Consider the following 27,696-nt stretch of genomic DNA (forward strand, 5'->3'; position numbering starts at 1 on the left):
AGATGTTTACCACTAGAGGAGAGCTTTCATGTTTTCCTAAGCTGTTTTTTGGGGAAAGTGGGGTGGTTTTTATTTGTTTGTATGATTCTATGATCTTGATTGTTTTCCTTTTTAAGACTTTGATGACAGAATTTGTGAAAGGTCATCTAGTAGGAATCATGTTAAAACCTGTTTCTCCGCAAAGCTGCAGTAATGATTTCCAATTTTAGGAAGGACTAACCACACTTTTGAAGGCACATCCTGATGCACCACAGTACTGTTCACCAGCAGTCTTATTCCTAGCCAAGGGTGGGCAACGTAGAAGGGATCTGCAACAGTGCGCCTCCAGTCACAGAATTCACAGAGTGGTTTGTGCCGGAAGGGACATTAAAGCTCACCCAGTTCCAACCCCTGCCACGGGCAGGGACCCCTTCCACTGGAGCAGCTTGCTCCAAGCCCCTGTGTCCAACCTGGCCTTGAGCACTGCCAGGGATGGGGCAGCCACAGCTTCTCTGGGCACCCTGTGCCAGCGCCTCAGCACCCTCACAGGGAAGAACTTGCGCTTCATGTTTAATCTAACCGTACCCTTTGTCAGGTCAAAGTCCCGGTCCCCCTCCCGGTCACGCTGCGCGGCGTTGCGGCGCCCCCTGGCGGGCGCGGCGCGTCCCGTCTCTGCGGCGCATGGGGCGGCTCAGGGCGGTCAGCGCTCGGCGGTCCCGGCGGGGCAGCGCCGCCGCCAGCCCCTCCGCGGGCTCGGCCCGCAGCGGCCGCGGGAAGGCGGCGGTCAGTGCCCCGGCCGGTCCGGGGGCGCAGGAGCAGCCCCCCGCGCCCGCAGACTTCGATCTCGGGGAGCAGCGCGGGCGCTGGGCCGCGTTCCAGGAGCGGCACCGGCTGAGCTGCGAGGAGGCTGCGCGGCTGCTGCTGGATGCCTTGTGAGTACCGGCCGGCCGGCGATCACTGCCCCGCCACATCACTGACCTCCCGGCAGCACAGCACCAAACCCGGCATCTGGAGAGCTGCAGAGTGGGGGGAGGGGTTTGTCCGTGAGGAGCGGGGGGGCGCAGGCACCGCTTAGAAAGTGGCGTTTTCTGCTAAAGCTCCCTGTGGTTTTGGGCTCTCCCATCAAAAATGCCCTCGCGGGCACCGCGCGGGATGTTGAGGTTCAGCTGCTACATCCCCACCCCTTTCTGTGCTCGCTCCTTCCAGAGCACAACCCAGCGCCTCTGGGCTGTAATCAGTAACGGGCCGGGGGAGTGAAAATCCGAAAGGAAAAGGTTTTTCACTCTCATTTTGCGCTGGAGCTGGGCTGGCAGGGCTGCCCAGGGGCGAGGGAGGCGGTTGGAGGAAAGGGGAAAGCACAGGCTTGGAAATTCCTTGACCATGAAGTTCTTCTGCAATTACAGTACCCAACAAAATGCATTTCAGATACTATGTAGAATCTCTGTTTTCCCCAGATTTTAAATGGAGGAATTTTAGTAGTGCTGGAGCACTTGTGGGATAATTGTGGGAAGATTCAGTTCCTTGTGGTAGTTTTGCACGGACTCTTGGGTCAGCATTTTGCCCTGGTCTCTGGCAGGACAGCACACGTGTTGTATTGCATGGGGAGTGCATTTTCGTTGAACTACTGCTCTTATTTCCTTTGCACTATTTTAATTAAACCAGAAGAGCCATTGCCACAGAGGACCAAAGTCATTGCCTGTGTCACTCTGGCACATTTTATTAAAACACATCAGAGTGGATATGTTTTCTGGTGTTCTGCAATTGCTCAAAGCTGAATTGAATCATGTAGCATAAACCTTACTGTTTTCTTGGACAAAACCCCCAAAAATTACATTGAGAAAACATCTCTGTTGTTTCCCTCTCCAGTGAATACCGGGGTTTGGTCAAGCACACCGGAGGCTGTCATTGTGGAGCAGTCCGCTTTGAGGTCTGGGCTTCAGCAGATCTGCATGTTTTCAACTGCAAGTGAGTGTTTTATGTGCTCCCTATTCTCATGGATGAATGTAAGCTCATGTGCTTTTCCAGTCATCTTCTAGCTGTAAGGTGTTGACATAACTGCTTTGAGCTGCTCCTATAGGGTATACCCCTAATTATGTCCTGATCCAATATGGGATCAGGTGCTACTTCTTTGGGCAGTTCTGGTCTCACAGCCCTGCTCACTGCTCAGGAGAGATCTACAAATACAGGGACTCAGCTACCTGCTTTATGTTTCCTCTGAGTGCAAGTGTGCTCAGAACACATCAATCCTGTTTTAACATTAACATGACATCTCTGACCACATGTGCCTCAAACTACAGCACAGTTAGATTTCAGTAGTAATCCCCCTTTGCCTGCAGGTAGTTTGCTTCTAACACACAGGTAAACTTCTGACCCTTTCTTGTCTGCAAGATAATTCATGGTGGCAAAACTGGCCAAGTCTGCTTTGAAAGATTAAAGGGGTTTCTCAGGTCTAGAGACAAGGCCTAGAGCCTTGTTATGGCTGTTGAAATTGTGTATGTGAATCAAAAATGGCATCTGATGTTTCGTGGAAGGGAACACCTTGTTGGTGTACCCATGTAGGGTCAGTCTAAGTGGGTGCGCTTAGCCAGACACTACTGATAGCACAAGTCCACTGTTACTGCTTACCTCTGTGATGCTTCCAGGAGCCATTTTAGCTGTCAGTGGAATTTCTGTTGTCCAGAGGTCCGTGATAGATCTGACTGCAGTCCACAACTTGTCCACTGCTTCTAGAAAGGTCTCTTTTTTCCTTTACAGTTGCAGCATTTGCACAAAGAAACAGAACAGACACTTCATTGTCCCAGCGTCGCGTTTCAAGCTGCTGAAGGTAGAGTAAGAATGCAGTAAGAGCATGTCTGTGAATATGAGCAGGATAAGCCAGTGTCATCAAAGATGCAAGCGGCAGCCAGTTTTCTATCCTAAGTTTGTCTGTGGCTGACTGGGGGAAACAGCTGAATTTTATGCTACCTGGTGTGGGTGTGTGCATCTTACTTAGTGAGCTGGCTTCACAGCTCTTGCAGTTCTCAGATTTGACTGTTATGGGCACGTGTATATACACAGGGGTTCAGAAAAGAAGCATGAATACAGAACTCATCTCAAGTAAAGACATGAAGTTGGTATTTTAGATTTTACATTTCTTAGCTACAGACCCATAGAAAGAAATTAATACCTCTGCTTGTCTGGAACACTTACACTGCTTTTCATTTGCTCAGGGTGCTGACAATTTGACAACATACACCTTCAACACCCATAGTGCCCAGCACACATTCTGCAAGACCTGTGGTGTACAGAGCTTTTATACTCCTCGTTCTAATCCAGATGGTTATGGTAGGTAGAAAGAGAAAGCTGTGGTAACCAAAGGTAACCATCAAGCAAACCTTGGGTAAAGACTCCATTGGATGCTAACATGACAGCAGTGAGCAGCATGTGTCTTAAGAGTTTGTTCTTAAAGTACTAAGCATGTGGAACTGCAGTCTGAACCTGTAGCTCCTCCATAAGTCTTACCTATTGCTGTGTGGGCTTCTTCCCATCTAGGCTCCTCAGATGTACAGCAATAGCTGGACTGAGCATTTAGCATTCTCTGAGAAGCCCCATCCAGAGCAGTGCAGGCATCTCCCACACAGGATGTGGATGCAGGTTTCTATGTACTCTGTCTTTCTTCAGGAATAGCTCCCCATTGTCTGGATGAGGGCACCGTGCAGACCATTGTCACAGAGGATATCAATGGCAAGGAATGGGAGAAGGCTGTGAAGGAACACAAGACCATCAGAGATATGTCAAAACCCTGACACACTCTTCCACCACCTGATGTTGGGGCACTGCTGTGGAACTGTAGCCTGGGCTTTCCTGGGTGAGGCAAAATCAGTCTCTGCATTATTGTTATCTGTTCTCTGTTTCTTAAATAAATCTTTCTATGCTGCCTGTCCCATTCAGTTGTGACTTTCAATTTTCAAACTGTTTCCTTTCCATAAACCCCAGGGCTGCTATTTTGGTACTTTGTCCTTAGCTGTGCTGAAGTTTAAAGCATAATAAACAGAGTACAAAAAGACAATGAAAAAACATCTAATCTTTGCTTGTATGGATCTTTCCTGTGTTTCAAGTCTGCCTGATGAAAACATCCTATGTAAGATAATCTCTTGCTTAGGACATAATGCTAACATACATTGACTTTTCTCCCTTGACTTTAATGAATTGACCATGTATCTAAAAGGGATTTGAAAGAACTTAGCAGGCTCAAGCTCAGTAAAGCACAGGCTCAGGTTCAGTAAAGCTTTACACAGGTAACCTAGCTGTATGCAAGAGAAAGGCCACTGAAGTTATTCATGTGATTAAGCACTGTTTTGCCTAACTCATGGTCTTAAGGCTGCCTAGGCATATGCTTAGGCACTGACTCATGCCAGGGAACAGTTCAACACTGTCATACAATGGCCATGTACTTCAGTACAACCAGAAACCCAGAATTTGTTATCTCAGGAGGAGGATGTGCTCACAGCAGCAGATCAGGATCTGGCCATTTGGGCTGTGATCTTGACTATGCAATGACAAGGTGCGTAGATGCAGAAAAGATGCTTCCTGCAGATGTGAGCCCACATGAATGAGTGCAAAGGCCTACAGAAATGTTCAGCAGTGCTGACTTTGCTCCACTATGACCCCATGTAAATCCAAATCACTAGCAGACTAAGAAACAAAACCACAGAAAGCTGCTTCACTTACCTTTAACATAAAGGGAGAGGCTCTCTTAACTCCTGCACTTCTCTCTTACATAAGTAGAACAGCTTTTGAAACATCTCGTGCAATTTTTATCTCTGTTCTATAAAAGACCTAGTTACAGTTACTCTTGCACCTCATTCTTAGGTCCATTGAGACTCTTGTGAGTTGACTGTAAGCCCCATGTTCTGAAGCAAGAATGCTCATGTTGCATAACGGACGCTGCAAAGGTGGAGCCTGCAACACAATGTGTACAAAAGAAGCAGCATTAGCAGCAAAGATCAGTGCAACCAGAGAAATTTGTGTGATTTCTGATGTTTTATTCATAAACTTTGGCTTTTTAAAGTTCAGTCTGAGTATGACAGGTCTGGTGGTTCTAGTTTAATCTCTGGAAATAGCATGGCCTTTGAAAAGTTACTCCTATACCTGCATTTTACAAAAGCACGAAGAAACTGTTGCCAAGCAGTCCTTAAAGCTGTATCCTCCTGGGGAATAATAGTTTGTGCCATATCTTCTCTACAGGATACTCCTGTATTAGGTTAGTCCGAATTTCTTACTCTATTTAAGCTTCGACAGTGAGTAGCTGTTAAACCCTGTTCATCTCAATATATCAAGCAGCAAGATATTTAGAAGGAAGTTTACACAGTCTGTTTTTTGTAGTCTGAATGAATGTTACACAAAGAGAATCCCATCCTCTTTCAGCACATCACAGGTGAGCTTGATTCAGTCCTGGGTCTGGCCCGGTCTTTTTTTCACTCATTCTTTTACTCCGGAAGTTGTCCCTGTTACAGAAGACGCAGTGAATTGATCACCATATAACGTGAGAAGAGCATATAGATGTGGCGAAACCAGAGGAGCTGGCTGCGATGACACCTCATTGCTCTCTAGAAGGAAGAATAGTTGAGAAAGCATTACAAGAACCTTCCAGACCTAACACAAATGCAGTTTCCTAGGCCTCCTCTGAGGTTCACTGCCAGCTTATAGGACAGCCTGTGTTCAGTGACTAGTAGGGAAGAAGCAGTGGGAGGTAGAAGGCTGTCTACTTTACGGGGCTAAAGAGTGGGGAGAGCCCTGTCCACCCCTATGTTTGCTGGTGTGATGCTGCCTAGTGTTCAGAGGGGTCCTGCTAGAAAGGACATGATCAGCTGCGGGTTCGTGCTGTGACAGTTCCTTTGTCACATATAACTCCTCCTCCCTATGTGATCTCACGCCTGGGTGTTCACATGCTGGGGAGGCAGAAACCTGATAGGTGTGCATCTGAGAACACTTTGCATGCTGCTTCCGATCATACACTGCCAGCTGAAACTTAATCTATTTATAGCACACAGCTTAGAAAGGTCACATGTCAGAAACCACAAGGGAATAACGCTGACTTTATCAGAGCAGTTTCCATATGTAACTCTATCTTCTAGCAGCCTCAAAAGCAGGAAAGTTCTGTCATTTGTGGATTAACAGGACTGTCTGCTGGGCAAATACTTTAATGCTATGGAAGGGGAGCTAATCAGATTCCGATATATGGGACTGTGCACTAAATGTGTGAAATACCTGTGTGAAACAGGTACCACATCTCACCTTGGCTTGTTCAGTCTCCTCCTCTGTGAGTATGAAGAGTGCATCACTAGGCAGGAGGTAGGAAATGGGTACATCCAGGATGGAGATGTACTTCCGGAAGATACTGACTGATTCCAGCACAAGCACACGGCACCCTAGACACAAAAAGAGAATAAATACTTACAACAATACTGTTGTTTTGAAGATGCCCATCTCTGCAGGCACAGCGGGTCTCTGCAGCCTGCCCTGTACTGTGCTGGCCATGGGGATCTTTCTGTGCAAAAGGGAACATCTATGCACATCTACGACCATTTGTACTGGATCTTGCTGTGTATGTGGTCTATAGAAAATAACACTAGCTTTGAATACCAGAGGCTTTTGGTTGATTTGGGGGGGGGGGCTTTTGGTTGGTTTTTTTTGGGTTTTTTTGCTTATAATTTCCATTATTCCTATGTAGTTATAGACTCAAAGGAAACGCAGAGCCGACTCTGAGTACTGGCACTTATATCATGGAAATCTCAAACAGCAGTTTCTGGTTCAACTACAAAAAAAAAAAAAAAAAAAAAAAGGGGAAAAAAATCCTCTTTTTACTCCAGTTCTTAGCTACATAAAAAATACCCACAAGATTCAGGAATGGCTGTATCAAATATTAACTTAGGCTGTTGCACTTTAGCAGAGCTCCAGAACTCACTGTTCAATGTTTGTGATTAAGCAGATGAAGGTAACATATAAAGATTCTAGTGGGTGGAATTTCCTTTTCTGTTTTAAAGAGCCCTTTGAACTCACAAGCTAATTGCTGTGCTCACATCTTAACACGGCTAAAGCTGTTATGTCCTGAGCACAAAGCAAACTGGTGGTACTCAGACGCCTCTGGGCCCTAATATGTAGGCAGGACTTGTGTCCTGCTGAGGGAAAAGAGTCTCCAGGACAGGGGCAGGAGCAAACATCACTGACACTTCCATCCGGCCAAACTCTGGCACGAGTCTGCGCTGTGCCAGGAAGCGGAGGAAAAGCCCTCCTGAAACTTGGGGAGACTTGCTGCAGGCCCGGCCTGCCAGGAGCTGCCAGGAGATGGCGGTGTCCGCCAGCAGCGGGGCAGCCGGGACCCACAGCCGCTTCACTTGCCTAGGCTGGCATCAGGCTGAGATCACTTTTGGCACCCCTCTATGTTGAAGACCCTCCTTGTCTTATCCATGTCAGTATCGTGTCCTACTGCAGGTCAGCCATCCAACCCTTGCAAGGTCATGGTGCCCGTCCCCGCAGAGCAGCAGCTGTGCGGTGCCATCTGGAAGGAGTGATGGCTCTGCCGAGCTCCCTGGAGTCTCTGGGGAGACGTGCGGGAATGCTGGCAGCTGTGTTACTAGCATCGCCTGTGCCACTTCCTGACTGTGAGCTTGAGCCCCCATCTCGCCCATGGTCCACCCTGACAAGTGACAGATGAGCAGTTGCTGTTTGGCTGCCCTAAGGTTTCTGCTATTGCAGAGGATGCTCTGCAGCGACAAGTGCTGCAGTTGCACACAAAGTGCCCGGACAGTTCTTTTACTCCCACTGAAGATGTTTCTTATTCCCAAGTAGGAAACTCGGAAGCAAGCTTGTGATGTGCTAGGAGCAGAGGAACCACTCTTCCCTGCTCTGCAGAGATCCCCTGGGCTGCTCAGCAGGCCCAATATGTTGGTGGGTAGTTTCAGAGAGAATAATTATCAAGGTGCTACACTATGGCACAGGAGCAGAATAGATATGGATCCCTTCCTCTTGCAGTCAGCATTCCCACTACCCACCTGTTTGCATTTTAGTGCTTACTGGAGAGGACACAGCTAGATCAAGCATGAGGCAATTGTTAATGGAGCCTGGCTCAGCAATAATGGCTCAAAACAACTGCAGGTGATTTCATTGTTCAGGCTGACCTCCTGGGCTTCATCGGTCAGCTCAGGTGAAGCAATAGCATTCCAGCATCACAAAATGAAGGGCACTATAAGAGTGTTCTGTGTCAGTGATATGACAAGGATCTCCACATGCTGACAGAAAGGCTGCTCCATATGGGAACATGAGATGAAATAAAGCAAGGAAGGAATGTACAGTCCAGGGAGAGATGGGAAAGGGTTCAGAGAAGCAGGCTGCTCCCTGCCAAGCAGTATAAGAGAAGTGCTGCCATTGATGAGTCTAGTCCTGTGACACCAGCAGGTGAAGCTTCTCAGAGCCTGTTGTGACTGTGACCTGGGCAGGATGGGATTAACAGTGTAATACAACCTCTCTAGGTTGGCAGAAAGGGCAAGATCAATATAGCTGGTGGATTAGGCCCAGAATAGAAGAGCATGGAGCCTGCAGCCTGTTCAGCTGGGTTTCTACTTCCAAATCACTTATGCAGCAAGCATGCCTAGAATGAGAAGATCAGTAGCAGATCTGTGGGTGCTAAAAGCTTGCCCTGCTCCTGACAGACGTTAACACACCTATTCTTTTGGAAGAGCATTGGCTGTAGCTGGATGGGGCCAGTAGTAGGGGTGGATGCACACCAGCAGCTGTCCAGCGTCTTAAAACAAGCCTCTGTGCTTGTGCCTGGGCTGGAGAACTTGATTACAGATTACAAAAAGCCTGTTGTGTTTATGATGGCTGAAGGTATTAGAAAGCAAAGCAGGACATTTAGGGTGCTCATCTGCATATCACTGAGGCAGTGCAAGGCTTAGCTGGCTTTTGCATTTGCAGGGAGATTTTCTGTGGATTCCCTGATCACGTGGGCTTACGCAAGCTCACCCACAAACAATTCCCTCTTCCTAACAGGAAAGCAGCACATCTCCATGGCCCAAACACGGCTTTCAGCTCTATCCAGGCAGCCTCAGTCCCAGCATCACTCTTGTTTCATTAAACCCCTCAGATGCACAGCCCTGCATGCCTGCCAGATCGAATTATAAATACTGGGAATTTCAATGAGACTGGAACTATATTTGGAAAGGCTTAGCGTAAGCAGCAGCATGGGAGCTCCCCGTTCCTTTGGCGTTTGTAGGTCATGTCAGATGTGATGTAATCAGAGCAGCAAAGCCTTCACATAGCTTCAGGAGTCTCTTGATGCTGCTAGAGAAAGGGAAATGTCTATAAACCAATCTGAGGCACAGCCCATATTCAGGACCACAGTTTATCTAACAAACCTGCATGAACAGCATATGAAGGTGGTTCGGTCTAGACAAGGCCCGACATCTAGCAGTGTCATCTACCATTGTAGTTCCTTGTTCTTTCACTGTACTGCACACAGCACACACAGAGCTCTTTCCTGCATCCCAAAGCTGAATAAAGGAAAGGTCCTAGGAAGAAAGTTGACATTAATGCTCCTCTTTCATAGATGGGGAGAACTGAAGAGGCTGGAGTCAGAACCCAGTTTAAGGGCATTCTGCCATCTTGGCTTACACTCTCTCCATCAAACCTGAGTGTGCAATTTGCTGCTAGCAGGGCATTAAAACTGATTTGCTGTGGCACATTCAAATCCTATAATGATTCAGGAATTAGCAGTAAAGAATCACAGCCTGGATGACTGCTGAGGGAGCAGGAGGTTGACTGGCTGGGCCTGGTTGAGCCACCTTCCTATGCTGTCCAAACAGCTGCCAGCTTTGTGCTTAAACTAGTTCCACAGATTTGTCCCTGAGTCAGGCACTGTTTGCTAGAGATAAGGGCTGCAGATCTGCTCAGAGACAGCAGCTAGAAAAGGGGGACAAGAGCAACCTGCTTCTGTACTTTGCTTCTTTCTTTTTGCTACTTGCGCAGTTTCTCAGAGATACTTGCTGGTTTACACATGGGAGAAGCCACTCCAACAATTTGTTGTGCCAATGAAGACTTCAAGTACCTTTCTCATACTGACTACATTTTGATGGTAGCTTAGCTTGGTACATGCAACCATTTGGGGCTGAGCTGGTAGATATTTCTGAGGCCCTTGTAACACGCACACACAAAAGTGCCCATGAAAAACCTCTGGGACTGAGCTGAGAGACCTGGAAACAGCACTCATGAGCATGCAAGACAACAAGAAGCAGGGACAGGACAACCCCAAAGGATGGAAAAGTGACTGCAGAAAAGCCTGAGCTGGGGAAAAACTGCAGGCAGATAAAAGGGCAAGGGAGAGTTCAGCTGAAGGTTTCATTTGCATTGCAAATAGATGTGAGTTAGGCAGATGAAAGCCTGGACAGAACATTCATGTAAAGGATTACACATCCAAGAGCCTGCAGGCATGAAGCAATGTCACATACCTTCAGGTAACTTCCGCTCTGAATGCAGGTACCTGTGAATGAAGATACATGGGGATAAACACTCAGTAAGGTCATTCAGATCCCGAGTTTACTCTGTATGGTAAACCAACCCTTTTCTCTTAGTAACACACACACAACAGCTAATCCTATTGGAAAGTTCAGGAGCTGACACTGAATGCACATGTCAGGCAACGTAAGCCTCATTCCTCACACAATTCTGCCGTTACTTTCCTTACCCTGGCTGCTGGGACAGAGCACAAACAAGCTCCATAAATCCAACTCATTCTCAAACATCTCATGTTGCACTAAGGGAAACTGCAAGAGGCTGCCACCTTGGCAAGGCTCTTCAAAGCCTTGTCTGCTGACCAGGGACACTGCCTCAGCTGCAGCTCCTGTTTGGGGACCAGCTTCTTTCTTCCTAACCCTCGCTGGCACTGGGACATTGGAGAAGCTGCTCTGACCTTTAGCTCACTAAGACTTTGATCCTTTCATGACTTTGTCCTGGAGAGGGACTTTTTTACAAGGGCATGTAGTGAGCAAACAAGGGGTAATGGTTTTAAACTGACAGAGGAGAGACAGAGATGAGCTCTTCGGCAGAAGTTCTTCCCTGTGAGGATGCTGAGGCGCTGGCACAGGGTGCCCAGAGAAGCTGTGGCTGCCCCATCCCTAGCAGTGTTCGAGGCCAGGCTGGATGGGGCTTGGAGCAACCTGGTCTAGTGGAAGGTGTCCCTGCCCATGGCAGAGGGATGAAAGTGGACGAGCTTTAGGGTGCCTTCCAACTCAAACCACGCTATGATTCTATGATTCTATAAAGTCTTTGTAGCAAAAATGCATCCCTTGGAAAGAAAATGAGAGGACCAGTGCAGGAGACGCAAGCAGTGATGGTACTTCCATCAAGAAGTGTAAGGAAATGGTCCTGATATGGTGAAGGCATTAGAGGTATTAGCTTCAATTCCTTTTTAATTCTCATGGTTTTCCTGCTCTAGACTGTGGTTCATGGCTTCGGACACTTAAGCTCACATCACCATTTGCATCGCCTCCAGATCTGGCCCATGGTGGGGATGGGAGGAAGCCGGTGTCCAGCAGGTGGCACTCAGAGCTGTCCCACACCCCGGCCAGCTCTTCCATAGAGAAAAACATCCAAACAATGGAACATTTGCCAAAAGGAGAAAGAAAATAAAAAAAGTTATTTAACCCTGTGTAATATTTAAAGAGATTGTTATCATCTCATAGTGGTGTATTTAACGAGGGGCAATGTGACAGTTCATGTGTAAATCAACTGGGATAAAACATACATTATATGTAAACTGTTGTTTCTCCGTCACTTTCAAACTGGGATTATCTCTGGCTATTGGTTAAGTTCAAGGAAAAGGATTAGCTACACAGGTGTAGACAAAACAGGAAGCACAGAGTAATGAATACCCAAAGCAATTCAAAGCAAAAGTCAAGCCAGAAATGCAGGTCATGGCTGAACTCAAACAGCCATCAGAAGACATATGCCTTAAATAGATTCTTCTCCTGCCAATGATCTCTTCTCCAGAGCCAAAGATCTGCAAGCAATACCCTTTTCTACTAAACAATGGCCTTATAATACTGACTTGGCCACCTTCTACCCCACTACTCAAGTCCTACTGTTCTGTCAAAGACTGTTAAATGTTGCCTTGTAAACATTACCAGCAAGTTTTCAGGGGTGGTGGAAGGGGGGAGGAAAGTTTAAGTGTTTCCATTAATGTCTGCTCTGCTCTTCTGCCAGAAGTTTCTTCCCCCACAACTTCAATCTGGCCACCCAAAGAAGTGATTCAGCACTTGGTACAGCTAGCAGGGTGGGAAGTTTTTAAAACAAGCTTGGAGAGATAAAGCAGTGAGTGGTTGTGAAATCTGGCCAACTATCCAAGCCCTAGTGTCTATGCTGGGCGTGCTGCTCTGCCATAGAGGGACCTTCAAAGCACTGACAGCAAGTTAGAGGATGTGAAGAGCTGCTCCACGAGTGAGCTAATAATAACCACTCCTGGACACTAGAACCAGAAGCAAGGAGAGATCCATATGGAAATGTTTCACCAGGAGCAGAGAGCATCTTCAGCAGGGAAGGGAAGTTTGACGCAGGACCAAATTCAGGAGTTTGTGCTTGTATAAAGGTTCAGGGAGGCACAAACTGTACTCTGGTTACTGAAAGGTGCTCAAGGCTGTTACCAGGCAGACCTGTCACTGATCTGGAAGAGCAGACACAAGGAAACTGATTCTTTCCTCATGATTTTTTGTCCTGAGCCAAGTGCTTCAGTACTCGGCAAGGCTGAGCACAGAGCTATGGGAATGGGCTCCACCCAGCTGAAATGCTCCAGATGAATTGCAGCCTTGCTTGTTGTATTGCTCAGGCAAGGGATGGCAATGAACTGGGGCTGCAGAGAGCGAAAGAAACACAAAACTCTACCTCCTGCACACGTTCATAAAACTGGCTAATGCTCTCCCAAATCAATCTTCAGCTCCCATCTCCACCCTGCTGGAGCCATCTCTGTTGGACACTTCCAAGTAGGGGAGAGGTTGCAGCTCTCTGTTGTTGCCATTTTGGGAATGTTGTTTTATAGATTGGACTTGCTGTGGTTTGGGTGAAATGAAAGAGTTTGGCATCAAATCTCAAAGTCAAACACAAACAGGCTCTTTTTCAGGAGCTATTTCCATGCGGTTTTGTTGTCTTTTGGTTTTGTTTTTTTTTTTTTTTTTTTTCTGGGAAGACTTTTTATAAATTCTTTTTATACATGAAGTGATCCAAGTGGCTTGCTCCCACCTACCCACCAAGTGCCAGAGCCCAGCTATTACAGGGTACCTCTCACTGCACACTCTTTATTATGCCTGTGGTAGGGTCAGATCCACATTTGAAGGAAAGCGAGACCCTCTGCAATGAAGAGCTTCTAAAGGCTGTGAGATGTCTGAAGGCACCCACTATTTCTGTACTGCAAGGACTCAGCACCCGCTCCTCCCTCAAGGACCAGCTGCTTTAAAAGCTTTTGCTGTCTGCAGCCATCGGCTACATCTGCTCAGGAGAAAAACTGGAACAGCCCAACAGCCCTCATCCTGCAAACTGCAGAAGTGGGCTAGCTCCCAAATTCCCTGTCTTTACTCAGTCACTCTTAAGGGAAGATGTCAGCAGAGTGGGCAAGTTCCTAAAAGGCACTCACCACTGATACCATCCCACAATGGTACGAAAGAACAAGTCAAGATGGAGCTGAAAATTTGGTCCTGAGGACCACAGAACTCCTCTGGGAACGAGAAAGAGCAGGACTGACACCCTGGTGGGTGGATTATAGTTTTGGTGATGTTCTGTTTGATGAGAAATTATTCACTGAAATCAATGACTTCACTCTCCAAATAGTATCCCCTGGCCAAAGGCAAAAACCTTCACTGAACTGACTGAGCTGGCTGCTGCAGAGCACTAGGGAAATACAATTCTGAAGAGCATGGCAAAGAACGGATGTCTTAAAGATGCATTGGGGCTCCATTAGGATCCTAACCTCTAATCTGCCCAATTAATCTGATGAAACAGATGTGAAGGAGGAAGAACAGTCAGTCTCCCAGGAATCACAGAGACATTAGAAGGATATACTTGCCAGATGTTGAATGTTTGCTATCTGGAACACCTCTTCCCTCCCTAACCGGACTTTCTGGCTCCATTTCCATGCACCCTGAACTACACTATGCAGCAACATGCAGTTTGTAAAACAGTATTCAGGCACCCTGTACTCACGTGTATTGCAGTGGCTAAAGATGGTTCTGCCAGTCACAAAGGAAGGTGGTGATTCAGAGATCTTCCAGTTGACAGAGCTGCTCTGTGGCTCTCTGCTTTGGTCCCTGCAATGCCTGGGAGAAGATTCAGTGCCACTGCTCCACTAGTAGCCTAGTGAGGATGGGAAGGACATCCCTTGAGGCTGTTCATTTGGGGAACAAAAATTCTTTGGGGGGAATCCCTCCAATGATGGCACCCTGTGCTCGACTTTATCCTAACAGCTCCCTACAGTATGATGGAAGGATACTGAATGAACTTCATCAAGTTAAGGAAAGGAGAGAGCAGGGGTGAAGTAATGCAGTAAAATCCAAGACAACATACCCAGCTATTGGATGTGTGCCAGGCATGGGGCAATTCTCTGAGGGGAAGGGACAGAATCTCAAAGGGTAAATGGAGAAGGACTGTTCTGTCTTGGCCTTATGGGGGTAATTTGGGTGCAATCACAGCCACCACTCCTCAGTTTCCCCTGGGACATTTAAGATCAGTAAAACAAAGTACTAGAAGTGAGCTGGACTGTGACAGAACAGGCTGAAACATAAGATACTGGACCCTGTTATTTCTTCAACTCTCTACTTTGCAGGGATCCTAGAACTTCAGCAGGGGCTAAACAATCCTGAACAAACACATCAGTCACATGGGAAATCCTTTTCCAAGGTGGAGAAAAAAATTCTGGGAAAAGGCAAAGGAAATAAAACCAGTACCCTGCTTTAAAAACATAAATGAGATACCACTCATTTGAAATGCATGGGCTACAGCTGCTGGAGTGAGAGATCAGAGACCCATTCTAGCCTCACACTATAAAAATACATCAAATAAAAATGGGAGATGGGACACCATTCACTGCTAATCACCCCAAAACCAGCTTCTCAACACATCGTTAAAGACCTGGCCTTGGAACTGTGCTTTGTTGGGGAGTAATGCAGCTGGTGGCTTTTGAGAACTCTACCCACAGAGTCGGTGGGATTGGGCTGGACAATGCGCTGTTCATTGTGTCTTTGAAAACAGCATTTAATCAATCCTCACCTTCCAGGGAGCCTCAGTACAACCCTTCTGCTCCATGCCACATCCCACGGCATTCATAAATGGGGTATTCAGTAGTCAGGCTGTGACAGGTAAGTGCAACAAGGCATTGGTGGCACTCCAGCTGCATCATAATCAGCTCAAGGGTGATAAAGCACTAAGCTCCCAAATATTACCTCTGCAGTGTCTCATTTACAACCTGCCACTGAGTTGGTGAATGTTAACAAACATCCTACAGGACTGAGAAGTGTTTTTCCAAATGGAATTGAGGAGAACAGGCTCAGCTAATGAGCCTCTGATGTAGCTTTTTTATATGGCATCATTGATATAAGTTTTATGGATGCAGTTGCTATAACAACATAATGCACAGTGGTTAAATATAGCAGCTCCTATTTTCCACTCAGTTTGCTCTGCCCTAAGCAGACAAGGACTATTCTTTTCTGTCCTAGCTGGGATGAAATGGATTTGATAACTCACTGAAGAAAAGTGGTACAATCCTTCCTCCCCCTCACAAAGACCATTCCTCTCCACCCTAGGCAAGCAAGCAAACAACAAAACCAGCCCCTCATTTGCCAGGCTACTGGGCAAGAGGGCTTGTTTAAAATCAAAATGCACAATGACTCATTCAAAACTAAACCACCTAGATATTACATGTGATCTCTCTGCAAACACTGTCATTTTGAAGTGCAGGAAAGAGGTTCTCAGATATTCCTGTCACGTAGTGTTTACCATGCTTATTGCTGTAGTGCCCAGTGACTGGCCAAGTGCTGAGAGGGGAGCAGAGTGACCTTGATGTCACTCAAGACCTGCTCTTACTTGCAGACACATGTAAAGGATGCAGCCTCTCTTGGCCTTTTGGAGGATAGGAGAGAATGATGCTGCCAAATCAAGGTGACAAGGAAATAAGCAGAGCTAGAGAGGATTGCTTCCAATTCTCTTTTTCTACAACGGGATTTTCTTGGGTTTGGGCTTTTGGGGTTTTTTCCCCATCTGGAAGCCAGAACTGAAACACTCCCAGCAGAGACTGAAATCAAACAGCAATTCGTGCTCCTCTCCCATCCTGTGTTTTTCTTATTTGTCCCTTGCAGAAGAAAAAACCAACCTCAGACCCTGGAATTTCACAGTTCCTCCCAGATCTGAAGCCCAGACACACAGCAGCAGCTTGACTCTCTGCAAGCCGTCAGGAAGAAGGTTGCTGCAAGGGAAAGGGCACATTTGTTCTGAATGGTTTGGGCTCCTTTGAACATAACCTCTGTTCCAGACACTAGAAAGAATACTTATGCCCTTAGCAGATAATACTGAGCATCTGCTCAGCTATGACCATTGGCTGAACTGTTCTGTTCCTTGAAGCTGTTCAGTAATTTGAACCTGCTGAAGCAAGGAGCTGTGGGATGGGTCACAAAGCCTGTCCTACCCCTGCTCTTGCAGACAGCAGTCACTTAGGTGGTGGGCACAAGTCTATCTCCCACCGATTAGGAGCATCCAGAAAGCTGAGGATCATTGCACCAGCCCTCTGCTTCATTCTTTCCACTTACAGCCACAGTGGAGGCAGAACCCTGCAGATCTTGTTTAAAGATGGTTACTAATAGATTGCACACAATACCTGGAGGCAAGAGTTCATTTTTCTTTTTCTTGCCATGTAGCAGTGGGGCCCCAGAGGCAGCAACCACTGCTTGGCAAAGCCCTGCTGGCAGGGAGGGATGTGGGGTGCCTCAGCATACGCTCCCAGCACTGCCTGTACTGGCCAATATGTGAGAACTCATCAGGGCACTGAAAATCAGGAGTGATGCAGTCACGCTCTACTTCCCCCAGAGCACAAAGTGAAAAATGATGAGGGCAAGCAAGCCACTAAAAATAAATTTAACCTTCCAGTGGCCACAGCATCACTCCTGCCACATGCAGATGACTGGGCCACCATGCTTATTTCTGCTGATTCAGAACTGGGACAGAAACAAGACACAAACTAGCCCTTAGTTAATGAGACCCTGCTTATACTTTGGTGTCCCTATCAGCATGTATTTCATCAACCCAGGACAATGTTCTGCTGTAGGCTAAGGACTAATGCAAAGGTCTGAGTTCAAGGGGCTTGCAGGTAATGAATACTTCCTAGTAATGTACTCTGAGAAGAGGTTTACCATCCTACAGCACACACGGGCAACCTACAGCATGAGGTGGGAAAGTGAGTTCTGCACAGCCACGAAGTGAGAAAACAGTAGAGCTGTGATCAAAATGGAGAGTTTTCCTTAACTTTCTCATACATAATTCAGCTGCTAGCTTGTTTTCCCTGTATTAGAGAGCTTCAGAGTGACACCCAACAATCCACCCTCCATTCCTATTTGCAGGGCATACAGCAATTGACTGAGCAGAAGTCCAGGCATCTGAAAGCTCTCTGGTCCCTCTGTGCCAGTGGGGTGAGCCTCGGTCATCAACCTCTGTTCCTCACTCCTCAACATTGTGCTGGAAAGCATCTCCCTGCTTAGCCCAAACAAGCACAGTTTGCTTTAACTCCACTCCACCCCTTTGCCTTCTGTGAGGCTATTTCAGAAGTTGCTGGGAAAAGCCATGATCCCCTCTAACACTGAATTCCAACCATCAGATAGCATCAAAGACTTTCAGCATCTTCCCAGAGCAGCTCTGTAGGTCAGAGTATGGGTTCTGTGGAACTGCAGCTTTCTCTAGGCAAGCAGGAAAGGCAAATCTCTGTGATGCTGCTAGCAAGGAGAGCCAGAGAATTATTGGAATTGCACAGATGATTCAGAAAACAAATGGGTGCTAAAAATACAAGATATACTTGCAAAGAGTTCTTCTCATGCCTGGGAAAGGCAGCAGCAGCTTTGGAGGAGATCGCTCTATGACACAATGAGGTCTAAATGAGCACAGGGTTAAAATAAAACACAGTAGCTGTCTTTTCTGCAAAATTTGGGTGGTCTTAATACAAGGTATTTTTGTCTAGCAGCCTTCCAGATCACAGCACAGGGACAGACGTTCTCAGAATGTAACAAACAAGTGGTGAAGGAACAAACTGACTTAGGAAGAGTGGTAAACAGAGAGAGCTTCAGTGAAGAATCAACATCCTTGGGTCAGAGAGGTAAATTCAGGTACCTGCACAGGACAGCAACATCCTCTGAACAATGGTGTAGAACTTTCCCAAATCCAACTACCACCAGCTCAGGCATCAGATATTCACACACTCTCCTCAAACCAGAAGTGCAATGTGATCTGTGGCATATTTTAGTGGGATCAAGGACAGGAAGAGCAAAGAGGGCCCAGTGAAAGGGAGACTGGCAAAACACCAGCAGATGGAATAATAAAGGATGCTGTAGGTCATTTGCAGAGCTGTGAGAGTTTCTCCAAGTAGTATCATGTCCCCTAGCCTGTCACTCAGTTATATCAGTGAACTTCATACTGCTTTCAGCTGTAGCTATTAGCTTTCTGCTTACACCCAAACACCATGTTCACTTTGTAACACTATAGTGAGGCATTCAGTGAAGCGTGCAGAACACTGTACCTTAAAGCAGTGTAAAGAGAAATGTGGTTTGCATGACCACTCACTCCTCCTGCATCAAAGGTTACCACCTGCAATAAAAACCACAGAACAATAACCATTTTGAAGAAGGAAACTGTGCAGTTACCAACTTTGACATCGCAAACAGCACTGTCCCAGCCCCCTGTATCCAGAGAGTTGCTTTTGTATTGCACAACGAGGCCTTGTGTGTGAACTCATGCTACAGAAATACAACTAAACAAACAAGATTCAACCTAGATGACTACATGGTCTACCAGCTTGAACAACAGAAAGATGACAAATACCCTGTTCCCACTGGCAGGATACACTTGGTACTTATTGCCCGGCCAAAAGGTTACTTTCAAAGCAATCTGTTACTAACTTGTTCCTGACCCAAGAGGTCCTGCTCCCTGAATCATTCTCTCCTGGATATGAGAACATATTAGAATGCCCAAGCACTACAGGGTGGAACTATAGTTTGTTGTACCATGAACTGCTTGAATAAGAGCAACACAATCTACTGTCCTGATTGCAACGAGGCTTCCTCACAGGATAACACAGTGATAAAATACTCCGATACAAGAATTAGCTTTTTTAAAGATTCAGCTGACTGCGCTTTTTGTACCATTAAGCTGGGCTTTTCACTGCATGAGAAGATCATATTGTTTATTGCTTCTCTGGTAGGAGAAATGGGAACTTCATAATGCAGAAGCAATGTGTGAACCCAGCACTAACAAGTCACCCTCCAAAGCACAGAATACCCTTGGCTCCCTGCCCTCAGACCTACCAGTGATGTGTCAGGGGTGAACCATCCACCCCAAGGGCTCCCTCTGCACAGTACTGTCAAGTACTAAAAGGCTCCCACTTCCAACCTAGAAGACTAACTGGCAGCATAAAGTGCAGAACAGACAGCACATACATGCTGGTAGGCTTTCCAGAAGGCAAAAATGACAGTCCTTGGACAGTTAGGTGTTTGCTCTGGGAGAGGCCAAGCAGCAGAGCTCTCCACAGCTCCCTTCTCCAGAAAGAAATCATAACCTCTCCACATTTCAATGTCTGCTTCCTTGCCAGCTTGTTCTCTCTTCAGCGAAGGAAATGCTGTTGCCTTGCTTACTCACCACAGCTCCATTCTCAAAATCTTGTTTTATATGCAGGGCCTGAAGCACTGGGTTAAAGATCAAGGGAAGATCAAAAGCCGCCCTGCCCGTCCTGCAACGTGCTACTCCACCCTCCAGCAGGAGAGGCCCTCTCAAACACAGAGGATATTGTGTAAAGAGGGAGAGGAAGCACAAAGCGATAACAAAATACTTCCAAAACCACCAACTCCAGCCCAGCCTGCTCATAAACCCATCCACCCAGGACAAGTCCAGTTAGACTCTCCGCTTTGTCCAGTGGCTATAATAATGCTGCCACCAAGCAGTGGGGTTATTCATGGCTGGCAACAAGCAGTGGGACTCAGTTTGGTTTTGTTCAGGTACAAAGAAGCATTTTCTGGTCAACACCTATTTTATAAGGGGAAAAACTATGTGTTCAGCTTTGGCTGCTTCGGCTATACAACTGCACTACCTGAGAGGCTCTTTGCTGGGACAGCATGCCAGCCATGGCCTGGCATGGTGCTAACTTCCCCCCAAGGATATTAGCTTCTGGAGTAGCTCATCTGGGAAAGACACCATTAAATCCTGCTCAGCTCAGCGAACGAATGAGCAGTGCACCCTGTATTTTACAGATAAGAAAAAACATGCTCTGCAGTAATTTCTACCTAAAATGGTACTTCACTAAGATGACAATATTACCCCACTCACTGCAGGCAGAATAAATTCCTAGGCAGGTGAATAATAGCAAAAGTCTGCCAAGGGCTGGACTTGCACTAAACCTTTCTACTAAACGGGGACAGAGAGAGGGTTTTTCTCTTCTGCTGGTCATTTATTTTCATGTAATCTGTACAAACAGAAGATTTTTAAGACTACTACCCTGCTGTCAAATGCAGTTAAAATTAGCCAATGGGCTCTAAAGTATTTCAAAACATGATGTGCACACACATAAATACAATTACATTATTCTTGTTTCCTTAGGAAACCAAGCTCAAAACCCCAGGCAAGCCAAAACACACATTTTTCCTTCTATGGAGGTACAACAGAACAAACCAGAAGACCAAGATAAGAGACTACAGTGAGCAGACTAAATGAGCTAATCACTGTTTTGACAAAACTGGCTCAGGCCGACTGTGGGAGCATGGGGCTGGGTTAGGAAACATTCTTGACACGGAAATCATCTGTCAGAAACACCTCTGGAGGTTCTCCTTCTCTACATCTGTTTTGAAATAGGAGCTGCTGTTCTTAGTGCTGCTGGGCTTACCTAACATCTGAAGTAGCTAAAGAGATCGCACGGAGTTGTCGTCTAATATACTGTTAGGACATTTGTAGCTGAATTGTCTGTCTCTTCAAATACACAAATTTGGAAATACAATTCCCAAGGTATCTGAATAGTGGCCATGGTGGCATTCACTTTATCTGCAAATATACCATCTCTGAAACACTACATCTTTAGAGATCCTTCTCAACACACTGACTGGCTGGGTCTGAGACAGCAGTGATGTGCCACCTATCCAGTATGTAGCTTCTAGGTCTGCTGTCTTACACACTGACTCGACAACATCACCATGGTGCTCATGATTTGAAGCAGTCAGCAATCACATGTAAATGTATTCCTCTGGCTTCAGGGGTTCATTTCATTGATAACAGATCTGAATTTCTTTCTCACATGCAGAAGATACTTTCACACGGGAGCATGGTGCAGCTAGCTGGTGTGCTTGCTTTTAACCCATCACCTCAACCAGGCTGATGATGAAACCAAGCAGTCAGGGCAGGATGAGAAAACCTGAACATCTTGAAACTGTCTGGGTTAAAAACAGGCTTAGCCAGTTTTGGAAGCAAAAGGCTGGGATAGTGAATATACTTGATGTGGAAATTATTACTCAATGAAATCTTTAGGGCAAGAGGGAGTTCCCTCCCCACACCTGCTCGAAATGGGAGCCACTGCTGTCATTGTTGCTGGGTTTTCTTCTGGGTGACCTTGGTATTCAGGAAATGGAGCTTTCACTAGTGCAAGCCAGAGCAACAGCCAAGACAAACAGGTCCAGAAATCCCTTCCGGAGAGGGGAGAGCACAGAGGAACTTACTCAATTACTAGCAGAAGAGAAAACTCCTGAGAGGTCTGGAGTCCATCCTCCTGCTACACACCATGTGCATCAATAAAAAAAAGCACACAAAGCTGTGGGTCTCCCTTGCTCTTCCTGGCATCATCCTGTGTTTCAGAGCACACATCTGCTTGTGAGTAGACTGCTGGGGATAGAAAGGTCTCCTTCCTTTTTAAGAAGGGCCATCCATAAACTGCCATAGCAAGCAACTCCATTTTCATCGAGTGATGCCTTCCTCTGAGCATCACTTCATGCAGAGGCCAGAGACATGCAAAAGCCCTTTGAGCCTCTTGTATGTTTGGAGATGTCTCTTGTTGCTACTAAATAAGAGAAGCTAAAGATTAAAAAGAAAGTAGAACTGGACGAAAATGGAAAAAATCCAATCATGATCAACATCAGTGTCCACTAGGTTTGAGCTAAAGGTGTGTAAGTTATGCACCAACTCTTAGTTTCTGGGAGCCTCCTGCTCATGTACCCCAAACCACACCTGAGGAGACTGTAACATAAGCAAGGGAGGAAAAGGGATGCCAAAGCCTGACCCAGCTCTGTTGCCTCCTCTAGCAAACTCCACATGCTGCACTCTATATCTTGTATTCTTCAAAAGCATATAAAATCCTCTACAAACAGCACACATTAAAATGCTCTTGAATTTCAGGGGTGTAGAGACCAAGATCCAGAACAAAGTTGAATGCACCCTCTCAAATGTAAGCTCCAACTTGAATGCCTTTTGCAGATAGGTCTGGCTGATTTGATCTGACCCAAGACAATGGAACTCTTCCATAAACAGTTTGCATGGATGATGCTTTCATCAATGCATAGTGGAAACAGCTTGTAAAAACATTGTATTGCTGAATTCTGGTCTTGGCAGTATATCTGCCCCAAACACAGTCTGAATGGCACCTAATCCAAGCTCTGCTATCACCAAAACACAAGATCCTGAAGAACAGGATTTTGTAATCTAGAGCCTTACACACAGAATACTTTCTCATCTGGATGGAGAGAGACTAGCCCTGGCTGCCTCTCCCAGCAACACTGCTCTTGCTTATAAATCCAGAAGGCAGGAAATAATTTCCAAAGTCTATAAATTAGTTTTGGCTTTGAGTACACCAACTGTTAATTTCTGTGTCTCCACTATTTAATGTAGAGCTTGGATGAAATACGTCCCTGTAGCTCACAAAAAGATTGAGTTACTCATGGACTTCCAGGGCAATTGAGGAAATGAGTAACTATGCAATGGAACGAAACTATGCACAACACGGTGTGACTCCTTGCCTTGCAATCTTCCCTTTCAGACATGTTGGAATTGCAGCCTGCTTCCCCACTGCCAGATGAAACATACGTTCTGTAAATAAAATATACCATTGTCTATGCTATGACTACAGGGAGAAACAGGAAAAGTTTTCCCATCGGGATAGCTGAAACAATACATGTCTTCCAATTATATTGGCTCCATTGTGTTAGTGCTTGTTGTGCTTGAAACCCTGTCAGATTACGTTTTGACAAGACTCTTCTAACAAGTTACACCAACTCTATCAGTTTCAACGTTACTGAAAAATAGACTCAGTCTACTTCTCAAGGCAAGGCCACTGTCTTAGGACAGCAGAGATGCTCCAAGAGTGGCTAAGAGATAGCCAGCTCTGAAATTTTAAAATGCAGAATGTTCAACAAAGGTAATCACTTGCCTTGCTGTTGTTGGCAAACTAGGTCTGCTCCTAAATGGATGGTATTTTAGCAAACATCCAAGAGCTGTGTGAGTACTTGGGACACTTAAGATAATGTAAGTCCACAGAGCAGTTCATTACCACCAGCCCCCAGAAGCTGCTTCAGGCACTTCTGGCACCGCTGCTGTGTTCTGCTACAGTAACGTGTCCACAGTGCTCATCAAAGAAGTGCTGAGGACAAAGCAGTGGGTCCTACTGCAGTTACTGCAGCTACATTGACCCCGCAGCACAGCAGAGACAGCACCAGTGACTGTGCATGTTCTGTCTCTGAGGCCACATTCTAATGCTTTCAAACTATCTAGAGGAATTCTAGTGTTTTCAGAGTTTCTACTGGGATTCTGGTGCACTGGTCCTAGCGCCCATGAGAACACAAACATGCAATACAAATCCTCTTGTGTTAGGAGCTTTAGATTAGATGAAAACCTATCTATTTGTGGGACCAAAAGACACAAAAGGAGTCCAGGAAAACTGCATCTGTCTGTGCACAACAATGAATTTAATGGAAAATTAGCTTCAGAATCAATACAAACTTGGATGCAGCATGCTGGGCTTTTCTGCTTATGGGTTTCTCATGCTACAGGAGATGTGGCTTCTCATTTTGTGAATTGCTGTAACGCTTTAAGAGTTTGGGGATTTTGCTGCTAATCAGTGTGTGACAGTGACATGCCTGATCACAGCAAGGTTCAACAGAGAACAGAACACAACCTTTTCCATGCCCAGGCCCTTACTCCTATTCTGTGGGGAAAAAAACCCCACAACTATACCAGTGCTAGGAAATTTCCCCAGTTTAATATTCTTCAGTCCTGCCCTATATCCCTGTTAATCTGTAACACACGCCTGCCAATGTACTTCAAATCTAAGCCTAAATGTAAACCCAAATCCCAGATGGACTCTCTTCATCAACGAAACCTGGCAACAAGGTCAAAATGGTTGCTTTAAAATGTAGAAAACATTTGAGGAGTTAGTAAAGCAAAATTCCTCCACTGTTCATTTCTCACTTGGAAGCAATGAAAGATCTCCAGAGAGGAAAGAACCACCCGAATTACACCATCATCCTCTTCCTAATTGTCCAGTGGAGCAATTCTATTTGTTTTGAACTTGTAGCAATTGTTTGAAGTGTTTGGAAGAGGATCAGAATGACCATGTCTTACTTGTCAAGACAAAGGAGCTGTATGAATACTCACACTAAGTCTTAGACTATAAAATGCAAACTTGCTTTCAAGTATCATTTTAGACCTGAAATTCAGTTGGGCTTATTCAGAGGGTCTGCTACAATTAACAAACCTCAAGATCACTACAGTGAACCTTAGTTTCAACAGAGTTTTTAACCAGTTTGAAGCTTTTACTTCAGTGAAGGTTGGTGATGCTACGACCCAAAAGCGGCTTCATAAGATCTAGCTACAGAAATGGATAAAAATTATAAAGCACACATTTCAAAATGAGTAAATACACTCTCAAAGAAAGCTTTCAGAGGGAATAAAAAACCTAGAACACTAGCTCAAAAGTAATGTGGAAATTGCCTATGCTGTAGAAAGTTTCACATTACCAGGTTGATGTTACTGGCTTCTATATGCTTTAGCACCAAGGCAGCAAGGAGCTGTGTGTCCCATTCCACAGCGGGATTATCCGGAAGATCCCTGAAAATAAGAAGTGCAGTTAGTCATTTCATTGCTGAGAACTTTGCAAAGACCATGCTAGAAAAGCGATAATGAAATCAAGATAAATTTATTTACCATATAAAACTACTGAACCTTACTTAAGAGTCTTACAGCTTGTATCTTGGGGGGCTGGAAGGGAAACAGCAGTTCCAACTCCCTCATAGATTCGCCAAGGTCTCCCTTTCTCACCATTAAGGTGGGCTTTCTGACAGCTTTACTCCAAGCAACAACTATTCTGTTCAATGATTCTTTTTCTCTATTAACCCAAATCGAGTTTCTTTCTCTTTATTTAAAACCCCTTTTAAAAAACATTTTCCTGAGTTTCCAATCATCATCTACTGGTGGCATTACATACAAAAAGTAACAAGCACACTCCTGTTCTCATTTATAAAGGACTAACCCATTCACCTCAACCAAAGGACAATAAAGCCATAATTATATTGCATGGATTTGATAGTAGTTCATCTGTTTACTTTATGCTTTGCATACCAACTGGGTATGCAAAGAAATACTGTGACTGAATACTCTGCCTGGCTTTTAGGGGCAAGAACCATGAGCCAAATGCAAAATAACACCAAACAGCCAAGAGAATCATCCCATATTTACACAACTGACAGCTGAATTTGACCCCCCAGTCATTATGCTTGAATGATGCCAAGAAAACATTGCTTCCAAAGTTAAAAAGGTTATTAGTAACAATAGGATAACACACAGCTGCTAAAGACCTATAATGACATGTTAAACTGGTCTTTTCCTCAGACCTTTTCCCTCCTCTGATAGTCTGATAATTGCTGTGAGGTGGTTTAGTGACTACACAGCCTTTCAGACAGACACAGGGGTTTGGACCTGAACTGATCCAGCTGTTTGCTGCAGAGAGCACGGTCTGACTCCCCAGACAGCAAGGATGAGAACATCTGCAGCAATAGGAAAATGTCTCCTTGGCACATTCTAAATTAAAGCTCAGCCTGGGTCTTTATGAGAGGTCTTCTGGCCACAGATTTTCCCACTGCTGTTAACAGTAGTAGCAGAAGGAAGAGTTTAAAGTACAAACTGACCATCAGCATTTCATTCGTAGTGTTTGTGCTCCTGCTCAGCACAGGCCAAAATAACGTGCTATGAGAAACCCTGGCAGCAAGAGAAGGCACTTCCACGTTAGTGCACACATTCTGCTATGGTCCCTGTAGGGGTGTTACCAACAACAGAAATTTTTGTTGTTGTTTTCAGTTCCTTACTGTATAGACAGCATCTTTGTTTGAATTCCATCATAGGGAAAGATTCTTTGGTACATCTGGTGGCTGTCTCATCAACACAACAAACCTGGACCTCATCTGCTTAAGACAGAAACTTGCACATCTCATGTTTGAAGAGGAAGAGGCACTGCTGATCTCGAAGGTATTACAAGTCCCAGCACGTCACAGCAAGCTTTCAATGGAGCACATTTTAAAAATATGCATCAACTAAACCATCCCAAGCAACATGCACACGGAGCAGAGCCTAAGTGCAAGTCTAACAGTGCTTCAGTTGTTCAAATGGTACCTTTGAGGTTAAATCAAGGCTTAATCTGATAACATTAAAGTAGTAAATTAGTCTAAAAGGGATTTTTCACTGGCCACTTACAATGCAAATTATCATTCCCCTATTTGGACAAGGGTTAAATGGAGGAAGTGAAGAGTCCCATTAAGCAGGAGGCACTCCAACACTGAGAGTCAGGGAAAAAAAAGTAGGGCTTGGAATTTCTGATGTCCAGGAGGCTTTGGTGTCACAGCCACTGCACTCGCTTTATTGGGCTGCCTCCAAAAAAAGCTGCCCGGTAGTGGAGCAGGATTTAACTAGTTTAGACAGATAAAGATCACCCTCGTCAATGGAAATGAACAGCTGGAGGCAACGGTTTAGAATCCCTGGAAACAAAACAATCTGAAGGCACGAGAGAATTAACTCCATGAACACTGACCTGACTCTGCAAACTAATTCTGCTTCTGCCTACTTACTGCTGCTCCTGGAGAGATCACTCACTCCAGTAAGGAAAAGGAATTCTTTTTCTTGCATAGTATTTGTCAGGCACCAAAGGCAGAAAAGCTGATCTTGTCAAACGAGACACACGTATACATAAGCACATTCATAACTCATTAATAGCCACAATGGCCCACTGAAGTATTCTTAGCCCATTCTGTAAACATGAAAAATGACACACAGGTTAAACAACATGCTCAACGTCACCCGATAAGTCAGTAGCAGAACTGGCAATACATTAATCAAGATTAATGCTTTGTAAAGTCAAAATATTAAGTGTTACCCTAATAGCAGGGATTTCACAGAAAGCATGAGACCAGTAACTTTCTGCCTCCGCTCTATGTA

General features: G+C 45.5%; 3 protein-coding genes across 6 annotated transcripts in view; 1 reads left to right on the plus strand and 2 right to left on the minus strand.

Moving 5' to 3' along the window:
- The window catches only part of TRPV2 (transient receptor potential cation channel subfamily V member 2), a 29,262-nt gene extending 26,458 nt beyond the window's left edge, over nt 1-2,804 (minus strand). Inside the window, exon 1 of the mRNA XM_065694715.1 lies at nt 2,605-2,804. The gene's annotated coding sequence lies outside the window, so the exon portion shown is untranslated. The remainder of the gene's footprint in view (nt 1-2,604) is intronic.
- Nucleotides 457-3,904, plus strand: CENPV (centromere protein V). The gene is given in 5 exon segments (XM_065694729.1): nt 457-911; nt 1,846-1,944; nt 2,734-2,803; nt 3,189-3,303; nt 3,640-3,904. Coding segments are annotated over 5 exon segments (849 nt in total). The 5' UTR covers nt 457-471; the 3' UTR covers nt 3,765-3,904.
- Nucleotides 3,482-27,696, minus strand: part of PIGL (phosphatidylinositol glycan anchor biosynthesis class L) — a 59,750-nt gene continuing 35,535 nt past the window's right edge. For 2 of the 4 annotated variants that reach the window (XR_010615951.1, XR_010615949.1), the window contains exons 3-9: nt 25,230-25,320; nt 18,770-18,837; nt 10,464-10,495; nt 6,256-6,389; nt 5,110-5,567; nt 4,690-4,920; nt 3,482-3,720 (exon numbers count right to left, since the gene is read on the minus strand). Coding sequence is in view for 1 of the 4 variants with exons in the window: in XM_065694730.1 (XP_065550802.1) it covers nt 5,469-5,567; nt 6,256-6,389; nt 10,464-10,495; nt 18,770-18,837; nt 25,230-25,320 (424 nt within the window). In the remaining 3 variants the exon portion in view is untranslated. The other 2 variants (XR_010615950.1, XM_065694730.1) reach the window with 2 other exon arrangements.

The sequence above is a fragment of the Lathamus discolor genome, chromosome 14 (assembly GCF_037157495.1).
Source record: "Lathamus discolor isolate bLatDis1 chromosome 14, bLatDis1.hap1, whole genome shotgun sequence".
Taxonomy (NCBI): Eukaryota; Metazoa; Chordata; class Aves; order Psittaciformes; family Psittacidae; genus Lathamus; species Lathamus discolor.